The 21,321-nt window shown below is 30.6% G+C and overlaps 1 protein-coding gene, 1 long non-coding RNA gene and 1 pseudogene across 2 annotated transcripts; 1 reads left to right on the top strand and 2 right to left on the bottom strand.

The window, feature by feature from the left end:
• Window positions 1–449: 449 nt before the first annotated feature.
• On the bottom strand, window positions 450–5,820 carry LOC123213323 (beta-amyrin synthase-like). Its single transcript, XM_044632728.1, has 17 exons — window positions 5,672–5,820; window positions 5,292–5,509; window positions 4,108–4,293; window positions 3,734–4,021; window positions 3,565–3,649; window positions 3,314–3,480; window positions 3,018–3,209; window positions 2,809–2,922; window positions 2,537–2,656; window positions 2,329–2,451; window positions 2,125–2,223; window positions 1,947–2,003; window positions 1,645–1,835; window positions 1,385–1,562; window positions 1,223–1,303; window positions 1,035–1,118; window positions 450–945 (listed from the first exon to the last, which is right to left on the bottom strand). Exons 2-17 carry the CDS (start codon window positions 5,490–5,492, stop codon window positions 826–828), a joined length of 2,286 nt encoding a protein of 761 aa, XP_044488663.1. The 5' UTR covers window positions 5,493–5,509; window positions 5,672–5,820; the 3' UTR covers window positions 450–825.
• Window positions 5,821–10,647: 4,827 nt separating this feature from the next.
• LOC123212825 lies at window positions 10,648–11,229 on the top strand. Its single transcript, XR_006501621.1, has 3 exons — window positions 10,648–10,697; window positions 10,966–11,060; window positions 11,153–11,229. It is a non-coding gene; the product is annotated as an uncharacterized LOC123212825 (long non-coding RNA).
• Window positions 11,230–12,864: 1,635 nt separating this feature from the next.
• Window positions 12,865–18,077, bottom strand: LOC123214752 (annotated as a pseudogene).
• Between the last annotated feature and the right edge of the window lie 3,244 nt (window positions 18,078–21,321).

Raw genomic sequence — 21,321 nt, forward strand, 5'->3', positions numbered from 1 at the left:
TCTATTTTTGGATTTTGTGGAGATTTGAAGATAAGAATGAAGACCACATGCTTCTGACTTCCTCTATTTCAAAACTCAAACCGAAACAATTGATTCAATCAGTTCGATCAAGACCTAATGACCAATCTAGTTCAAAAGTTTTAAATTGATTTAAGCTAATCATTGAATCAACTTGTACAAGGTCATGATTCAACAATCCGGTTAAACAAGTACAATAATGTCAATATGACATAATACTAATATTATTGTAAAATTTTGTAATTGATTAGATTCGATTAAATTCTAACTGTCGGAAAGGCATGCACCATGCCATAGGGATGCATTTTTATTTTGTTATATATTATTCCAATTTGTATTTAATATGTTTTAATTAACAAAAAAAAAAAAACTATGCGTCCTTAATTTTGGTACACAGATAGATATACACATATGGATGTTATTATGTAATTAGATTATTTTGAATTAAAGATAAAGTAATATCCAATCACATAATAATATGCATAAATATATATCTATTTATACATTCGAAATAGATGCGCGTAATAATACACTTTAATTGAATTAGATAATGAAAGGAAAATTTCAATTTCACATTGGCATCCTCAATTCGTCGAGATGGATTGAGCTTTGGGTCGAATCAACACCAGATCCACTTCGAAAAGATTGCTCACTTTCTCTGATGCAAAGTATATGGGAAGAAAGTTATGAGTACCAGAAGAAACTTAAAAGACGTAACTGAACCTAAAAAGACTGATGTAATGCGGGATCTAGAGAGCCAATTTTCCAACAGTAATTAACTTGCTTCTGTATTGATTTCCTTGAACATTAGTCTTGGAAAGGCAGCGAAACCCTCCTTCGGTATTCAGCAAGAGCCCACAATGGGTGAATATTTCTATACACTGCGTAATGTAACATGCAGTTCTTTTTAAACACTCCTGTAATTTCCTGCAAGCATTACATCATTTATTCAATAATTATTTATTGAAACATTTGAACTTAACATGTGCCCATTTTTTCATTTCCTTTAACTGTACCTGTTGGGGAAAATCACCATCTTCTAGCTGAGAATTAATTATCAACTTAGCTGCACGGTGAATAGGAGTTGGGTCTCTTTCTGCCTGATAATCCAAAGAACAATCACATAAAAACATAAATAGTACAAAATTTATCCTGGTGCTTAAACGTGAAAATATAATTTTTTTAGCGGTTTATTGAAACTAACCTGTCCACCATGAATTAAACCCATTATAGCCCATGCAGTGTGAACTAAATTTGACCTGTTTCCTTTGAGAGGTATGTATTTCTAAATACCCAGGACAACAAATTAGTACATATGTTTAGTACGTTGTAATACAGTAAGAAATCAATTGACACAAATATATACCTTTTCTGGGCAAGAACGATAACTCTCGCCCCAACCACCATCCTCTCTCTGTGATTTAAGAAGAAAATCAACACCTCTACGCACAGTTACAGAATTGTTGTAAGTTTTGCCAGCTATTGCCAGTCCTCCGAGTGCAAACCAAGTACCATATATGAAGCAGACTCCCCAATCTCCATACCTATATATGTATAAATATAGTCAATGAAAAAATATGTATCAAGCATATGTTCTTTAAGAAACTTAATAATAATTAATTTTACCATGAACCATCAGACAATTGAACTTTTTCCAAGTAGCCAACTGCTTTTGTGATGAAATTTTCAATCTCTCTCTTTCTGTGTCCTGGATATAATTCTTTAAACAAAACTAAAGCTTGCATAGCTGATGAGGTGCACTCAACATATTCATGCTCAATCACTATGTCCATTAAAAATTCAGTAGGATTCAACAACTGAAGCCAAAATACATCGTAAGTGCCAGTCATTAATATATTTGTCATACAAACTAATTAGAAATATTTAACACAGCAAAGTCATATCAATATGTAGATTCAAAAACTTACTTCCAACCATTCTTGGGCTACAGCTGGCTCCCAGCCGACGACACCTCCATTTTTGCTCTGTAGGGAGTCAAAAAATGGAGCTTTGAATTATTGTTCTGATTTAAAAACATAAAACATATATAACCTTGAAATGTATGCATGAGAAAATTTGTTTGAGAACTTAATGATATATGTGTACCTGTAATGATAATATGATATTAACAGAATCATATAACCTCTCAGGTTCCATTTTCTCCCCAACGATTTCGGGTGGCATCATTGAGAAAAACAGGCAACACTAAACAAAATGAGAGACAATATATATCTACGGTGAGATACAAGAAAATAAATAAATAACTTTTCTTTGTTTGGTCAATAATTTTATGAATAAGTTTATAAATACCTTCAAACCTTCAGCAGTACAATCAGAAAGTTGCCATCCATGATCCCCATCAGAGAAAGTCCAGGATCCCTTAGAAATATGTCGATACATTCTCTTGAAGTCACCAGAAGGATTGTCCTTCACCTTAATTTACAAATAAAATGTAAAATCATTAACTCTAAGGAAAATTCAATGGAACTAATGTTTGGTTTATTAAATGTTAAATTACCTGAGATGCTTTGATAAATTCGTGTCCTCTCTTGAGTACAGGCCCTATTTCATCAGTGAGATTACTAGCAAGCAAAGCTTGAATAGCAAAACCAATATCCCACTCCTGGCTTCCAAAACTCTGCATTTGTAACAATGGAATTAATTCATCAATGCTAAATCAAAACTAGACTTCATTTGTAACAATGGAATTAATTCATCAATGCTAAATCAAAACTAGACTTCATTGAATTCGGTGATATACACTAATTGATTAATTAATTAATTATTTACCTGCATCTTCATTCCATCTTCACCAACCCATAAGAAATCTGGAATCCTAGCTAGATGCTTCTTGAAATAATCTCCATTTGGATCTTCAACCCAACAAGCTAGCATGCATAACACCTGTGTATATATAATTCAATCAAAAGAATTAGATAGATGGATACACAGAATAAAAGAAATGATGCATTTGCATATCTAGTGAATTGCAATTTGACCTTTTCCACACATCCAATGGTAATGTACCGACTATTCTCATCTTCATAATGAATGTGCTTCATTGTTACTTGAAGTGCTCTCTCTCTTATCAACTTGTTGAAAGGCCAATGTGTAAGAAAAGGCTCAGAGAATATATATAGACAGTCCCAAATCAAATCTTGAATCAAAGGGTGGGGATAGTAAAGATCCTCCTGCAATTATAACAATTTTCAATTTTATATATATATTAACTATTAAGAAAGGAACACAAATAGCAAGCATATATATATATGTCTGTGAACAATTATAACCTCACCTTGGCACATAAATGGCGTACTTTCCCCCAATTAACTTGATTGTAAGGTTGAATGTAGAGCTCTTCCCTCAGTTGTAGAATGAGAGAAGTAATTGGGCCAACAAATTTCTTGCCATATAAATATGACATTGGCATGTACACCATGCGACAGTAACACCACATTTTGGCTGCATTTGTGAAGAATCAAACTTATAAACCAATAAATAAACAATTAATATCAAAATCTTAATCCAAAATGATGCAAAACTAACCTGGATGCATTGGAAGAAATGATGGAAGGATCCAAAATTCAGGAGGCATTGGGTTGCTTCCAGACCAATTGAACACACCAAGTATCTACGACAGATAAAAGATAAATTAATGCATATGCATTGATGACATATTAATGAAGTTAATATATAGATAGAGTGATGTGGTTACCGAAAGCCAAGTCTTTCCCCAAGAAGGAATGTGAGTGACACCACCACGATCAAGGATCCATTTTCGAGCTCTAGCACAAGCATTATCTTCGCCGCCATCAGGTCCTTCTCCAAGGATACGCATGCAGATGTAGCTGAAAGCCGTACAAAACATGGTGCTATGGCCTTCAATATGTAATCCCCACCCACCATCTTCATTCTGATGATAATATATGTATCGAAGGATTTCCTTCTTATGCTCTGCTGGAAATACACTGTCAAGATGCCCCGTTATATAGGTGCACATCACCTGCATATGGGCAATTCTTTTTAGATACATGTAATTAATAAAAATTTCAGATACTGTTGTAAACAAACAGTGTACTATCTAATTACCAATGGAGGAAGGAAAAACAAAGGACCAGCATTTTCAGCTGGCCAATGGCCGTCGGAGGCTTGCAAAGCAGAGAAGAAATGGACCCCCCTCCTCAACGAGACTGTGGCTGTTTCATACGTTATTTCTTCCCCATCCTCCACCTTTACAGCTGGGATTGTTTGTTTGAAATTTTTTTCCCGAAGAAACTGAAATTTTTCAGAACGGAAAATTAATTATTCAATAAACAAATACATATTTACGTGGTGATGAGCAAGACGGATTGGACATAAAATACAAAGCTAGAGATTGTATTAACATGATTGGTTAATTGACATTTGAAAATGGAGGTTTGTGAATGTCATCTAAGAAGAATGGACCGAAAATAATGGGGAAACAAAATCAGCGTGAATGAGATAGAGGTTGGCTTGAGTTCGTATGTATTAGCTACATGTAAAGTAACTCATAATTTTTTAAAGTGAAGCTTTAATTCTTCCATCTTTTAGCTTAACAAGTTATTGATCTTTTACCTTCTCTGAAAATGACAAAACAGTCGGAGACCCCCAATAACATAACTTTCTATGAACTTTCTGCCACAAACTCGTCTCTTGTTCTTACTATTGCTAATAAATAACGATGTTCTTGATGGCCATTTCCCGGAAATTAACAGTAATGTCACATATGTGGGAAAATGGCAAACAAATTTACAAAGTAATACATTATTGGGTAATATGAGTTTATCTTCTATTTTCAAGATGATAATATTTAAAACCTTATCTTATATAATTTATGAATGGAATATAATTACGTAGTTAATTATATATACAGATACCATATGTAAAAATTTTCTATAAAAAAATGATATGTGAATCATATAGCAACTTCAGGTTAATTAGTATAACCGGGATTACTGGTGTAATTAATTATTTTAGATGGTTAACTTTACCTTCCTTTTTTGTAGTGTTGCTATGATAAATCAATAATAATGGTTACTTATTTTAAACCCACATCTGTGATTAAAACAAAAAAAATATATATATAGTGCCAAATTAAGACAGTTTCAGCTTCATCCTATGAAAAAAGTAATATCGATGCAAGATGGACTTATCATCTGAAAAGGAGATGAATTGTGTAAAGGAAAAGAGAAATGAAGAGAGACACAAGTGCAAATATAAACAGAATAGAAATAAATGATGGGCACCAATACCTGCATTCGCCAGAGAATATCACCACTGGGCTTGACCTGAAACCGATTTTTGTAGAATTTTTGACGAGCAGCTTCAACCTCAGCTCGCTCCTCAGGAGTCCCTGCTTCAGGATCAAACTCCCATGTTTGCCTTCCCACAAAGTTGTTTGTGCTGTAAATGTATGGATCATTGCCACCTTCTGCAATCTTCAGCTTCCACATAATGATATGCTGCTTTTCTTTTGCATGCAATAATATGATTGTGTTAATTTGCAGGTGGTTTAAACAGCATGCAGATATTAAAGTATTCTTTCAGTTACTTCTAAATATAGAAATAGAGAGAGTGAAGAGAAGTAAGTTAATCTGAAGAGAATAGCTAAAAGATATATAAATTTGTATACCTGCAAGATAGATAGAGAGATCTGATGATAGAATTAAGTATGAGCAATGAAAATGTTGGAAAGTGGACGACTAATATAGATTAAGTAAGAGAGCGTTTGATGGGTGAGGAGAAGAGGAAATACAGCATTTATATATATAGTCAAACACACACAACCACCATGCCATTTCCTGATGATTCCAAATTTTCGAATATATATATATTATAATAATATTGTGTATATAATTTTTACACATAATTTTTTACATAAATAATAATATGTTACTATGTAATTAGGTGTTATTTTATTTTAATTTTTAACTATCTAATTATATAATAATATATTTTTATTTGTGCATAAAATATTATTCTATATATTATTAAATATATAAACTTACACGAAGAAATTGGTGTGATATAAAATAAATAAATAATTCAATATAATGTCAATAATTCAATCTAACACAGCTTGAATAATAAATTCTGACATATATATATATATTCAATATAATGTTAAGTCAATTTAATATAGTTGGGTAATAAATTTTGATATATATATAAATTTATTTTTCAATTATATTCAATTGACATTATTTATATATATATAGAGAGAGAGAGAGGTGTAATTATATATTTAGTAAATTATGAACTTTTTTGTTTATAAATTGTTTTAATGTGTAGACATGTATACTTGAATTTTACTTGAATATTTGGATATCGATTTTCATTGTTGTCTAACAAGTGATATTAAATTGAATTATTTATATTATTTATATAGTTGAATAATTAATATATATATATATATATATATATATATATATATATATCTATATATAATGTCAATTTAATATAACTGAATAATAAATTTTGATATATATAAAATGCCAAGCCAGTTTAATACAGTTGAATTTTATAAATTTATTATTCAACTATATTAAATTGACATTTTATATAGATATATATATATATATATATATATATATATATATATATATATATAATATATATAAAATAATGTAATGTCAATTTAATATAATTGAACAATAATTTTGATATATATAAAACTTCAAACCAATTTAATATAGTTGAATTTTATAAATTTATTATTCAATTATATTAAATTGATATTTTATATATATATATATATAGAGAGAGAGAGAGAGAGAGGTAATTATATAGTGTTGTGGATTTTCATTAGTGTATAGCAAGTGATATTAAATTGAATTATTGATATTATTTAAATAATTGAATAATATAATATATTTTATGTATATATATATTAAATTGATATTTTATATATATATATAATATATTAAATTGACATTATATATATTTATATATATATATATATATATATATATATATACACGATATGTCAATTTAATATAATTGAACAATAAATTTTGATATATATAAAATGTCAAGCCAATTTAATATAGTTGAATTTTATAAATTTATTATTCAACTATATTAAATTGACATTATATATATATATATATATATATATATATATATATAGAGAGAGAGAGAGAGAGAGAGAGAGAGAGAGAGAGAGAGAGAGAGAGAGATAATTATATATTTAGTAAATTATGAACCTTTTTGTACATAGAATGTTTTAATGTGCACACATGTATACTTGAATTTTACATAAATATTTGGATATCGATTTTCATTGTTGTATAACAGGTGACTTGTTCCCACTCAAGATATAGTGAAATCACAAATTTTCACCCTTCAACTTTGAAAAACACAAACACTCACATATGAATCAATTTTTATTAAAATTTTCAATTATAGTTCAAAGTAAAATCATTATTTAATATTAAGTTTTTAAAAAATAAAAGTATATATCATTTTACCTCTCTTTATTTAAAAAACTAACATTTTTTTTTTAAATTTAATTTTAAAAAGTGACATTTTTTCTCTTACCTAGGGTTTCAAATTTTGTCAGCTATTTTCTAACAAACGACAGTCGATCTCTCTTTCTCCTAGCGATATCTTTCTCTTTAGCACTTTCTCTTCAACTGATGACGTTAGATTCGATGAAATCCAAAAAAAAAGTCCAAATTTTTCGTTCAAACCTTTGTTGTCTAGACAAAATCGATTTGTATAGATTTCTTAAATTACAATATTAGATATTACTGTGATAAAATTGTTTGCCTTAATTTTGGTAAAAGTAAATTTACATAATATAGATTAAGTAAGAGAGCATTTGATGGGTGAGGAGAAGAGGAAATACAGCACTCATATATAGCCATTTCCTGATGATTCCAAGTTTCATAATATATATAAATAAATAATTCAATATAATTTCAACAAGTCAATTTAATAATTCAATAATTTAAAAAAAAAATTTATATATATACATTTGGCAAATTATAAAATTTTTTGTTCATGTATTGTTTTAATGTGTAAACATTCTAATCATGTTGTATGTATGTTCATATATACTTTATTTTTATGTGAACATTCGGACGTCGATTTTTATTGTTGTATAATTTGTGACTATTTTGTTTTCATAAAACTATGCATATTTATTTTAAGTATATAAATGAATATATATTTAATATATAATATCATACGATTAGATAATTATGAATTAAAAATAAAATAATATTCAATCATATAATAACACACATAAATATATACCTATATAAGATTAAAATTGGAGTTGCTATTAAAGCTTATGCCTTGAGCAATAAAGAATAATTAATTAGAATTAGATGGTTACTTGTAAGAGTATATATGCTTGATTTGAATGTTCACATCTATTTCTAGCAACAACAAGATCGTTATCCATACCTTCAGAACTTACCTTCTTGTCTTCCACCTCACAACCAACTATCACCTCAAGAAGTGAAAAAGAACAGCCAGCTCTCATTCCCCCTGTATGAGAAATGGCAAATGTAATTAATATAGGAAAAAAATCACCATTCACAATAAAACATCACCAAAGTTGCTATGAGCACAGCCAAACATTTACTTATGGAAAATAATCAAACTTACATTCCCTCAAAATGTTGACCGTAAATATATTCTATCCAAAATCTTCACATCTATATTTTAAGATAACGAAGTTTATAAAACTTCATCCATTTATATAACATAAATGAGCCCAGGAAGAAACTAAGAAAGAAGTAGACTACAAGAGAGAATGCACCTATATTACAATTTTGCCCAAAGTTAACACATGAAGCAGGATCACATGAGCACATGCTACTACTTAAAATCTATGCTTTGATGGATAATTTGACGTACTTTATAATTTTAAAATACTATTTCAAACGTCTTTTATAATGGATTCCAACACAATTGACTCAAGTTCGGATCTATATTTGGTATGAACAAATCAAACTTAAACTAAAGCTTTTATAAGACAACTCAATTCGAGTTTAAAGATACGTTGACTTCATTGCAGAATAACTAAAATATTTTTCTTCTCTAAAATTTTTTTCTAACACGACGTGCATCATTCAAACCAATTCAAATTCAAACTCGAATTCATAATTTCAAATTTGATTTGAATTCAAATTTATTCTTTTATAGATTCAGTATGACTCAATTCAATTCAAATTCATTTAATCAAACTCAAATTCATTTAACTGTACATTTCTGGCTTGAGATACCATTGGAGAGGAAGAGGATGAACCGAGAGGTAAAGGCTGCCAGCAATGGCACCAAGAATGTCGCTGAGAATTAAAACTAAACCTTATGGAGGCAAATATTATTTTTTAAAACTTGGTATAATAAAAAATTGTTAGGTTTTAGAGTTTAAAGAGAGAAAAGAGATGAAATTTTAGTTTATTTTTAATATTATAGATAAAATGATGATTTTATCTTTAAAACTAACATACTTAATTGTCTATGGGTGAGTTGATAAATTTTCCAAGTTAAAGAGTAAGAATTTGAAAAAAAGAAATACTTTGGGTGAGAATAAGTCCTTCGGCCAAAAGGAAAAATAAAAGTCAAATAATTGGAAATACTATGATAATTTATTTGTTTGATATCGTGGGAGTCTTTTTAAAGAATTATTCTATTTTATCTTTTTCAATTTTTTTGAAAATATGTTCAATATTTTATTAATTCTTTATTCAACTTTTTTTAAATTTGATTTGGTTCAGTTAATCGATTTTGAAAATTAGACAGACCAATAACTGAACTGACAAATCGATTTTTTTATATTTTTAAATTAGTATATGAATCAGTTTTTCAAATAATCTTTTTTTTATATAATTTTTAATTCAAAAATTAGTCCGATTAAATTATTGAATAATTTTAAATGCTAATCGGAGTGATGCATATACAACAGTCTATGTATTGGTTTTTTAACATTTCATGTCCTATCGATAACCAAATGGGAAATTAATTAAAATAGACAGCCGATTTATCACATAAACCTTTTTCGGCAACAATTCTTAACTTTTACCGTTTTAAGCAAATGATATTTTTCATTCTAAAAGTATCCTTCATCTTATTTCTCTCTGTTTATAGTGGATTTCATAGTAGTTTTCACTGATCAATCTCTTATATTTCAGAGGATACGCATTAACCTTACAGATTAAAAATAGATTAAATTTTATATAATAATTGATATTTTTATACTTTTATACATTTGCAAAATGATAGATATAATTAACATGGGATTCTGATAGGGATAATTTATTTTTCTTGTTATTGATTTTTTCTTTGGGTTCTGGGCTGATGCTTTTACTCTTTTCATTTTGGAGCATACATCATGGCATTGAGCTGATGCGTTCTATTTAAAATTTTATTTTAACATGCATCTGATGTTGAACTTTTGTTTAACTTGTATTTTAGTTATACATATTTCCTGATGTGCTAATCTCTCTCTCTGTCTTCCTTTCTTAAACTAGATTTGGGATCTTGACACTCTACAGTCTATTATGACACTAGATGGTCATACTGATGCACCAATGTCTCTTCTATGCTGGGATCAATTTTTGTTATCCTGTTCATTGGGCCAGACTATAAAAGTTTGGGTGTTGCAGGAGGCAACTTGGAAGTAACCTATACACAACTAAAAACATGTATGTGGTTTCGTAATCATTTCTTTTCTACTGTATGATTTTGCTTGTATGTGCATTTGTTTCCACACTTGAACTGTTACGCTTCTTTACTCTAGTTCCTACTTTGTATGTTTGCTGCCAGGTCTATTATATGTGATGCATTATAGTTTTAGGATTTAATAAAAATATACCACCTCCCACTTTCCATCTTTTTCCTTCTCTGTGGCCTTAGTAGCTTTGATGTTTTAGTTCATTAATTGATTGTATTCTTGTAATATGTTTGCTACAGGGTGTGCCTGCGCTTTGTGGGTTGAATGATTCTGGACAACCAGTATTGTTATGCGCTTGTAACGATAATTCTGTTCACCTATATGATTTACCATCGTGAGTATCTTCTTTAATGTATAAGAATAATTTACTAGCTGACATAGATGTTTCCTTTTGGCTAACAAATTGCAACCTTTATTTGGCATAAGTTCACTGAGAGGGCGAGGATATTGTCAAAACATGAAGTCAGAGACATTCAGATTAGTCCTGATGGCCTCATTTTCACCGTGATGGAATCGGAATGTTAAGCGTATGGAAGCTGTTGGCAAAGTCAAGTGGATGAGCCTTCTCATTAAAATTTGTACGAGAAACAAGTTGCAGTATAAATTGCAGCGTTTGGTTGTATATGAAGAGGCATAGAAAGAACCTAACACTGGGTTTTTTATCCCCGGTGATTTTTTCTAATTTTTTTCATGGGGTGTGCTTTTCAATCTGTTCAAATTTTGTAGAAGAACTGTATAATTTAATACTGGAATAAAATTATTTTGTTAGCCATCTCATTCATTCCATGGAAATAGCTTTTGCTTTGTTGACAATACTGTTCACTTCTATTCCATATACCTATGGATGATGATGTCTTCCTTGGACTTGTCATCAAGATTACGCCCTCCCAAATTTAAAGGTAGTTTTCTTATCGAGATCTTAATAGTACGATATTAACTTGTTACAGGAAGCAATTCCATGTGATTGTGCACACATTTGCCTCTTTTCTTTGTCCTTGTGAGATTTTTATTTTCTCTTTTCAACAACAGATGTTTATAGGTAAACATTTATGCTGCAAGAACCATGAACCATGTGTGAATTCAATCCAAATTCGAACTAACCATGGAATGCATAATTTCTAACTTGAGTTCGAGTCTGATTTCATTCAAGTTTAAGAAGTTAAAATTCTAAGATTAAGCACGAGGATAAAACTGATACGAAGTTAAAAATTTGGCTTAAAAGGTATAATAAAATAAAAGAATTAAAAATGTACAGACTAAACAAAAGCTATCTAAGCTCTTGTTGCTTATGAAAGATACCAATACAAGAAGATAAATCTAGCTTTCTCTCTCTGTACATTTTAATTTATTTTTTTCCCAATGTTTCCACAAATCAAATGGAGTATTTGTTATTATCAAGAGTTTAAGACTGCCAAATTACAGTTAATAATAATAATAATATTTAAACCTTAATTGGGAAGCTTATGTACTTTGCCACGCCTGAATAGTTATATTCTCCTATTCAAATCAACTTTGAAACACATTTTACAAAGTTGGTATGCTACATTAACTTCAGGAAATAATGTTTTTCGTCTTCATAAATTTAGCGCTTTTTTCTATTTTTGGATTTTGTGGAGATTTGAAGATAAGAATGAAGACCACATGCTTCTGACTTCCTCTATTTCAAAACTCAAACCGAAACAATTGATTCAATCAGTTCGATCAAGACCTAATGACCAATCTAGTTCAAAAGTTTTAAATTGATTTAAGCTAATCATTGAATCAACTTGTACAAGGTCATGATTCAACAATCCGGTTAAACAAGTACAATAATGTCAATATGACATAATACTAATATTATTGTAAAATTTTGTAATTGATTAGATTCGATTAAATTCTAACTGTCGGAAAGGCATGCACCATGCCATAGGGATGCATTTTTATTTTGTTATATATTATTCCAATTTGTATTTAATATGTTTTAATTAACAAAAAAAAAAACTATGCGTCCTTAATTTTGGTACACAGATAGATATACACATATGGATGTTATTATGTAATTAGATTATTTTGAATTAAAGATAAAGTAATATCCAATCACATAATAATATGCATAAATATATATCTATTTATACATTCGAAATAGATGCGCATAATAATACACTTTAATTGAATTAGATAATGAAAGGAAAATTTCAATTTCACATTGGCATCCTCAATTCGTCGAGATGGATTGAGCTTTGGGTCGAATCAACACCAGATCCACTTCGAAAAGATTGCTCACTTTCTCTGATGCAAAGTATATGGGAAGAAAGTTATGAGTACCAGAAGAAACTTAAAAGACGTAACTGAACCTAAAAAGACTGATGTAATGCGGGATCTAGAGAGCCAATTTTCCAACAGTAATTAACTTGCTTCTGTATTGATTTCCTTGAACATTAGTCTTGGAAAGGCAGCGAAACCCTCCTTCGGTATTCAGCAAGAGCCCACAATGGGTGAATATTTCTATACACTGCGTAATGTAACATGCAGTTCTTTTTAAACACTCCTGTAATTTCCTGCAAGCATTACATCATTTATTCAATAATTATTTATTGAAACATTTGAACTTAACATGTGCCCATTTTTTCATTTCCTTTAACTGTACCTGTTGGGGAAAATCACCATCTTCTAGCTGAGAATTAATTATCAACTTAGCTGCACGGTGAATAGGAGTTGGGTCTCTTTCTGCCTGATAATCCAAAGAACAATCACATAAAAACATAAATAGTACAAAATTTATCCTGGTGCTTAAACGTGAAAATATAATTTTTTAGCGTTTATTGAAACTAACCTGTCCACCATGAATTAAACCCATTATAGCCCATGCAGTGTGAACTAAATTTGACCTGTTTCCTTTGAGAGGTATGTATTTCTAAATACCCAGGACAACAAATTAGTACATATGTTTAGTACGTTGTAATACAGTAAGAAATCAATTGACACAAAATAATACCTTTTCTGGGCAAGAACGATAACTCTCGCCCCAACCACCATCCTCTCTCTGTGATTTAAGAAGAAAATCAACACCTCTACGCACAGTTACAGAATTGTTGTAAGTTTTGCCAGCTATTGCCAGTCCTCCGAGTGCAAACCAAGTACCATATATGAAGCAGACTCCCCAATCTCCATACCTATATATTATAAAAATATAGTCAATGAAAAAAAATGTATCAAGCATATGTTCTTTAAGAAACTTAATAATAATTAATTTTACCATGAACCATCAGACAATTGAACTTTTTCCAAGTAGCCAACTGCTTTTGTGATGAAATTTTCAATCTCTCTCTTTCTGTGTCCTGGATATAATTCTTTAAACAAAACTAAAGCTTGCATAGCTGATGAGGTGCACTCAACATATTCATGCTCAATCACTATGTCCATTAAAAATTCAGTAGGATTCAACAACTGAAGCCAAAATACATCGTAAGTGCCAGTCATTAATATATTTGTCATACAAACTAATTAGAAATATTTAACACAGCAAAGTCATATCAATATGTAGATTCAAAAACTTACTTCCAACCATTCTTGGGCTACAGCTGGCTCCCAGCCGACGACACCTCCATTTTTGCTCTGTAGGGAGTCAAAAAATGGAGCTTTGAATTATTGTTCTGATTTAAAAACATAAAACATATATAACCTTGAAATGTATGCATGAGAAAATTTGTTTGAGAACTTAATGATATATGTGTACCTGTAATGATAATATGATATTAACAGAATCATATAACCTCTCAGTTTCCATTTTCTCCCCAACGATTCGGGTGGCATCATTGAGAAAAACAGGCAACACTAAACAAAATGAGAGACAATATATATCTACGGTGAGATACAAGAAAATAATAAATAACTTTTCTTTGTTTGGTCAATAATTTAATGAATAAGTTTATAAATACCTTCAAACCTTCAGCAGTACAATCAGAAAGTTGCCATCCATGATCCCCATCAGAGAAAGTCCCAGGATCCCTAAGAAATATGTCGATACATTCTCTTGAAGTCACCAGAAGGATTGTCCTTCACCTTAATTTACAAATAAAATGTAAAATCATTAACTCTAAGGAAAATTCAATGGAACTAATGTTTGGTTTATTAAATGTTAAATTACCTGAGATGCTTTGATAAATTCGTGTCCTCTCTTGAGTACAGGCCCTATTTCATCAGTGAGATTACTAGCAAGCAAAGCTTGAATAGCAAAACCAATATCCCACTCCTGGCTTCCAAAACTCTGCATTTGTAACAATGGAATTAATTCATCAATGCTAAATCAAAACTAGACTTCATTTGTAACAATGGAATTAATTCATCAATGCTAAATCAAAACTAGACTTCATTGAATTCGTGATATACACTAATTGATTAATTAATTAATTATTTACCTTCATCTTCATTCATCTTCACCAACCCATAAGAAATCTGGAATCCTAGCTAGATGCTTCTTGAAATAATCTCCATTTGGATCTTCAACCCAACAAGCTAGCATGCATAACACCTGTGTATATATAATTCAATCAAAAGAATAGATAGATGGATACACAGAAAAAAAGAAATGATGCATTTGCATATCTAGTGAATTGCAATTTGACCTTTTCCTCACATCCAAGGTAATGTACCGACTATTCTCATCTTCATAATGAATGTGCTTCATTGTTACTTGAAGTGCTCTCTCTCTATCAACTTGTTGAAAGGCCAATGGTGTAAGAAAAGGCTCAGAGAATATATATAGACAGTCCCAAATCAAATCTTGAATCAAAGGGTGGGGATAGTAAAGATCCTCCTGCAATTATAACAATTTTCAATTTTATATATATATTAACTATTAAGAAAGGAAACACAAATAGCAAGCATATATATATATGTCTGTGAACAATTATAACCTCACCTTGGCACATAAATGGCGTACTTTCCCCAATTAACTTGATTGTAAGGTTGAATGTAGAGCTCTTCCCTCAGTTGTAGAATGAGAGAAGTATTTGGGCAACAAATTTCTTGCCATATAAATATGACATTGGCATGTACACCATGCGACAGTAACACCACATTTTGGCTGCATTTGTGAAGAATCAAACTTATAAACCAATAAATAAACAATTAATATCAAAAACTTAATCCAAAATGATGCAAAACTAACCTGGATGCATTGGAAGAAAAATGAGGAAGGATCCAAAATTCAGGAGGCATTGGGTTGCTTCCAGACCAATTGAACACACCAAGTATCTACGACAGATAAAAGATAAATTAATGCATATGCATTGATGACATATTAATGAAGTTAATAATAGATAAGTGATGTGGTTACCGAAAGCCAAGTCTTTCCCAAGAGGAATGTGAGTGACACCACCACGATCAGGATCCATTTTCATTTCGAGCTCTAGCACAAGCATTATCTTCGCCGCCATCAGGTCCTTCTCCAAGGATACGCATGCAGATGTAGCTGAAAGCCGTACAAAACATGGTGCTATGCCTTCAATGTAATCCCCACCCACCATCTTCATTCTGATGATAATATATGTATCGAAGGATTTCCTTCTTATGCTCTGCTGGAAATACACTGTCAAGATGCCCCGTTATATAGGTGCACATCACCTGCATATGGGCAATTCTTTTAGATACATGTAATTAATAAAAATTTCAGATACTGTTGTAAACAAACAGTGTACTATCTAATTACCAATGGAGGAAGGAAAAACAAAGGACCAGCATTTTCAGCTGGCCAATGGCCGTCGGAGGCTTGCAAAGCAGAGAAGAAATGGACCCCCCCCTCCTCAACGAGACTGTGGCTGTTTCCATACGTTATTTCTCCCCATCCTCCACCTTTACAGCTGGGATTGTGTTTGTTTGAAATTTTTTTTCCCGAAGAAACTGAAATTTTTCAGAACGGAAAATTAAATTATTCAATAAACAAATACATATTACGTGTGTGAGCAAGACGGATTGGACATAAAATACAAAGCTAGAGATTGAATTAACATGATTGGTTAATTGACATTTGAAAATGGAGGTTTGTGAATGTCATCTAAGAAGAATGGACCGAAAATAATGGGGAAACAAAATCAGCGTGAATGAGATAGAGGTTGGCTTGAGTTCGTATGTATTAGCTACATGTAAAGTAACTCATAATTTTTTAAAGTGAAGCTTTAATTCTTCCATCTTTTAGCTTAACAAGTTATTGATCTTACCTCTCTGAAAATGACAAAAAAAACAGTCGAGACCCCCAATAACATAACTTTCTATGAACTTCTGCCACAAACTCGTCTCTTGTTCTTACTATTGCTAATAAATAACGATGTTCTTGATGGCCATTTCCCGGAAATTTAACAGTAATGTCACATATGTGGGAAAATGGCAAACAAATTTACAAAGTAATACATGATTGGGTAATATGAGTTTATCTTCTATTTTTAAGATGATAATATTTAAAACCTTATCTTATATAATTTATGAATGGAATATAATTACGTAGGTTAATTATATATACAGAAACCATATGTAAAAATTTTCTATAAAAAAATGATATGTGAATCATATAGCAACTTCAGGTTAATTAGTATAACCGGGATTACTGGTGTAATTAATTATTTTAGATGGTTAACTTTACCTTCCTTTTTTGTAGTGTTGCTATGATAAATCAATAATAATGGTTACTTATTTAAACCCACATCTGTGATTAAAACAAAAAAAATATATATATAGTGCCAAATTAAGACAGTTTCAGCTTCATCCTATGAAAAAAGTAATATCGATGCAAGATGGACTTATCATCTGAAAAGGAGATGAATTGTGTAAAGGAAAAGAGAAATGAAGAGAGACACAAGTGCAAATATAAACAGAATAGAAATAAATGATGGGCACCAATACCTGCATTCCGCCAGAGAATATCACCAAGTGGCTTGACCTGAAACCGATTTTTGTAGAATTTTTTGACGAGCAGCTTCAACCTCAGCTCGCTCCTCAGGAGTCCCTGCTTCAGGATCAAACTCCCATTTGCCTTCCCACAAAGTTGTTTGTGCTGTAAATGTATGGATCATTGCCACCTTCTGCAATCTTCAGCTTCCACATAATGATATGCTGCTTTTCTTTTGCATGCAATAATATGATTGTGTTAATTGCAGGTGGTTTAAACAGCATGCAGATATTAAAGTATTCTTTCAGTTACTTCTAAATATAGAAATAGAGAGAGTGAAGAGAAGTAAGTTAATCTGAAGAGAATAGCTAAAGATATATAAATTTGTATACCTGCAAGATAGATAGAGAGATCTGATGATAGAATTAAGTATGAGCAATGAAAATGTTGGAAAGTGGACGACTAATATAGATTAAGTAAGAGAGCGTTGATGGGTGAGGAAAGAGGAAATACAGCATTTATATATATAGTCAAACACACACAACCACCATGCCATTTTCCTGATGATTCCAAATTTTCGAATATATATATATTTAAATAATATTGTGTATACAATTTTTACACATAATTTTTTACATAAATAATAATATGTTACTATGTAATTAGGTGTTATTTTATTTTAATTTTTAACTATCTATTATATAATAATATATTTTTATTTGTGCATAAAAATTATTCTATATATTATTAAATATATAAACTTAACACGAAGAAATTGGTGTGATAATAAAATAAATAAAAAATTCAATATAATGTCAATAATTCAATCTAACACAGCTTGAATAATAAATTCTGACATATATATATATATTCAATATAATGTTAAGTCAATTTAATATAGTTGGGTAATAAATTTTGATATATATATAAATTTATTTTTTCAATATAATCAATTGACATTATTTATATATATAAGAGAGAGAGAGAGAGGTGTAATTATATATTTAGTAAATTATGAACTTTTTTGTTTATAAATTGTTTTAATGTGTAGACATGTATACTTGAATTTTACTTGAATATTTGGATATCGATTTTCATTGTTGTCTAACAAGTGATATTAAATTGAATTATTTATATTATTTATATAGTTGAATAATTAATATATATATATAAATATATAATATATATAATATATATATATATATATATCTATATATAATGTCAATTTAATATAACTAATAATAAATTTTGATATATATAAAATGCCAAGCCAGTTTAATACAGTTGAATTTTATAAATTTATTATTCAACTATATTAAATTGACATTTTATATAGATATATATATATAATATATAAGTAATATATTATTACTCGTAATTAAATATTAATTTAAAAATAATATACAATACTATTATTTAAAAAATATAATAGATAATAAGGAGAATACCTTTTATGCATTAAAAAAAATTAGATGATCACTTTTGTACACCCGAGAAAATGTGCAACCTCAATAGAAAAGGACGCCACCTATGTAAAAATGTACAAATGTACGTAGGTAGCCTATTTTCCACGGTATACGCAATTTAAATAGTTTTTTTTTGAAAAATTTAAAAAATACGGTAAAAAACAAGAGAATACCTTTTATGCATTAAAAAAAATTAGGTGACCACTTTGGTGCACCCAAGAAAATGTGCAACCTCAGTAGAAAAAGATGCCACCTATGTAAAAATGTACGAATGTACGTAGGTGGCCTATTTTCTACTGTCTACGCAATTCAAGTAGTTTTTTTTTTTTAAATTTAAAAAATATGGTAGAAAACAAGAGAACACCTTTTATGCATTAAAAAAAATTAGGTGACCACTTTTGTACACCCGAAAAAATGTGCAACCTCAGTAGAAAAGGACGCCACCTATGTAAATTTTCTATTGTCTACGCAATTCGAGTAGTTTTTTTTGAAAAAAAAAAAAAAACCAGACAAGAAAGAAAAACTGACCACTTTTGTTGACTCAAGAAAATACGCAACCTTTGTAACGTACGCAAATTGAAAATGAGTGTTTCCTCTGACCTGGTCAATTCAAAGTGTTCACAAGGATGTGTGGGAATTTTCTGAGAAACACTGTTCGTGTAAAATGCTCAAAAACCCCCCCAGGAAGAGGAAGTCACCTATTTGGGTGGTTTTTCGGTCATATTTTTATATCATAAAACTATATATTTTTTATTTTAAGTATTTAGATATTTAAATAGGCCAAACGACTATTTCCCACCCAAGGTATGCTGTAATGACAAGTTTCCCCCCTTTTTAACTATGGAAATACCAAACACCCACCCATGGCCAGTTTAAAAGTAACGGGTTAAGGGTAAAATTGTCATTTTCTCTATAATATAAAAAATAAACTAAAATATAATTTCCTTTTGCCCCCTAAAGTTTGAAAACAAAAATTTCCCCCAGCCTAAGTTTAAGAAAATGGTAGTTTCACCCTAGGGTTTGGTTTTGAAATCTCCGGCGACCTCTCCGGCTCCGTTGCCGACGGCTTCTCCCTCCCGAAGAATCCTCTCCTTCCGGTGATCGGTTTCCTCCCATTTGGAGGCCCGATCGTCACCGAAAAGCGGTGGGAGACGAAGAACTTCGTCTTCCCCGACGAAGTTCTTCGTCTCCCACCGCTTTTCCGGCGACGATCGGGCCTCCAAATGGGAGGAAACCGATCACCGGAAGGAGAGGATTCTTCGGGAGGGAGAAGTCGTCGGCAACGGAGCCGGAGAGGTCGTCGGAGATTTCAAAACCAAACCCTAGGGTGAAACTACCATTTTCTTAAACTTAGGCTGGGGGGAAATTTTTGTTTTCAAACTTTAGGGGGGCAAAAGGAGATAAAATTTTCAGGCGTTAGGGTTCTGTTAAATTTAACTGGCCATGGGTGGGTGTTTGGTATTTTCATAGTTAAAGGGGGGAAACTTGTCATTACAGCATACCTTGGGTGGGAAATAGTCGTTTGGCCTATTTAAATAATATATTATAATCTAATTATATAATTTTAAATTAAAAATAAAATATTATTTAATTATATAATTATATATTATTTAAATAATTAAATAATATTCAATTCGGTATTTAAAACTTGGGGTTTATAGCATTACATATGATCATAGGTTCTTCAAAATTTTCTATGCTATGTGGAACCGTTCTATGTTTAGCAAATATGCAAAAAGACTCGTGAATACAAACAAAACACTAAATATGTCAAGGGGTTCATGCCGCCTTTTTTCGGCATGGCCAATGGAGGTACAATTTATTACTGTAGCAAACCTTGGGACTTACAAGTCTATCATAACCTATTAAAAATATTAAAAAATTAAAATTTTATAATTTGGTGAACTGTCCATAAAAGCATGTAGGTTGGCTTGCAAAGCACAACCAAGAACGCTTTGGGCTATGTTATAGGCCTTTCAATCCTAACGGACCGACTCCGACCTTGGCCGATTAAATCTATAATTAAGGTTAGAGACGAGTCAAATCGAGCTTAACTCAATTTACATATAATCAAGCTCAAATTTGAGTTTAAGTTCATATAAGCTAAACTCGAACTTGATTTAAATTCAGTTTGACTCGTTTTTCATTATTAAAATGGTGTAATTTTAATATATATTAGTCAAAACGACATCGTTTTATATCAAAATTTTTAATTGAAAAATTTAACGAATAACTCAAGCTCGACCGAGCTCATATAGGGCTAACTC

Source organism: Mangifera indica, chromosome 4 (assembly GCF_011075055.1).
Source record: "Mangifera indica cultivar Alphonso chromosome 4, CATAS_Mindica_2.1, whole genome shotgun sequence".
NCBI classification, from domain to species: domain Eukaryota; kingdom Viridiplantae; phylum Streptophyta; class Magnoliopsida; order Sapindales; family Anacardiaceae; genus Mangifera; species Mangifera indica.

Excerpts from the sequence above, each read along its gene's own strand:
- LOC123213323 (XM_044632728.1), bottom strand. The coding sequence starts at position 5,492 with ATGTGGAAGCTGAAGATTGCAGAAGGTGGCAATGATCCATACATTTAC. Across the intron at positions 1,304-1,384 it reads ATCGTTCTTGCCCAGAAAAG|AAATACATACCTCTCAAAGG; the intron begins GTATATATTTGT and ends CTGGGTATTTAG. Across the intron at positions 946-1,034 it reads ATGGTGATTTTCCCCAACAG|GAAATTACAGGAGTGTTTAA; the intron begins GTACAGTTAAAG and ends TAATGCTTGCAG.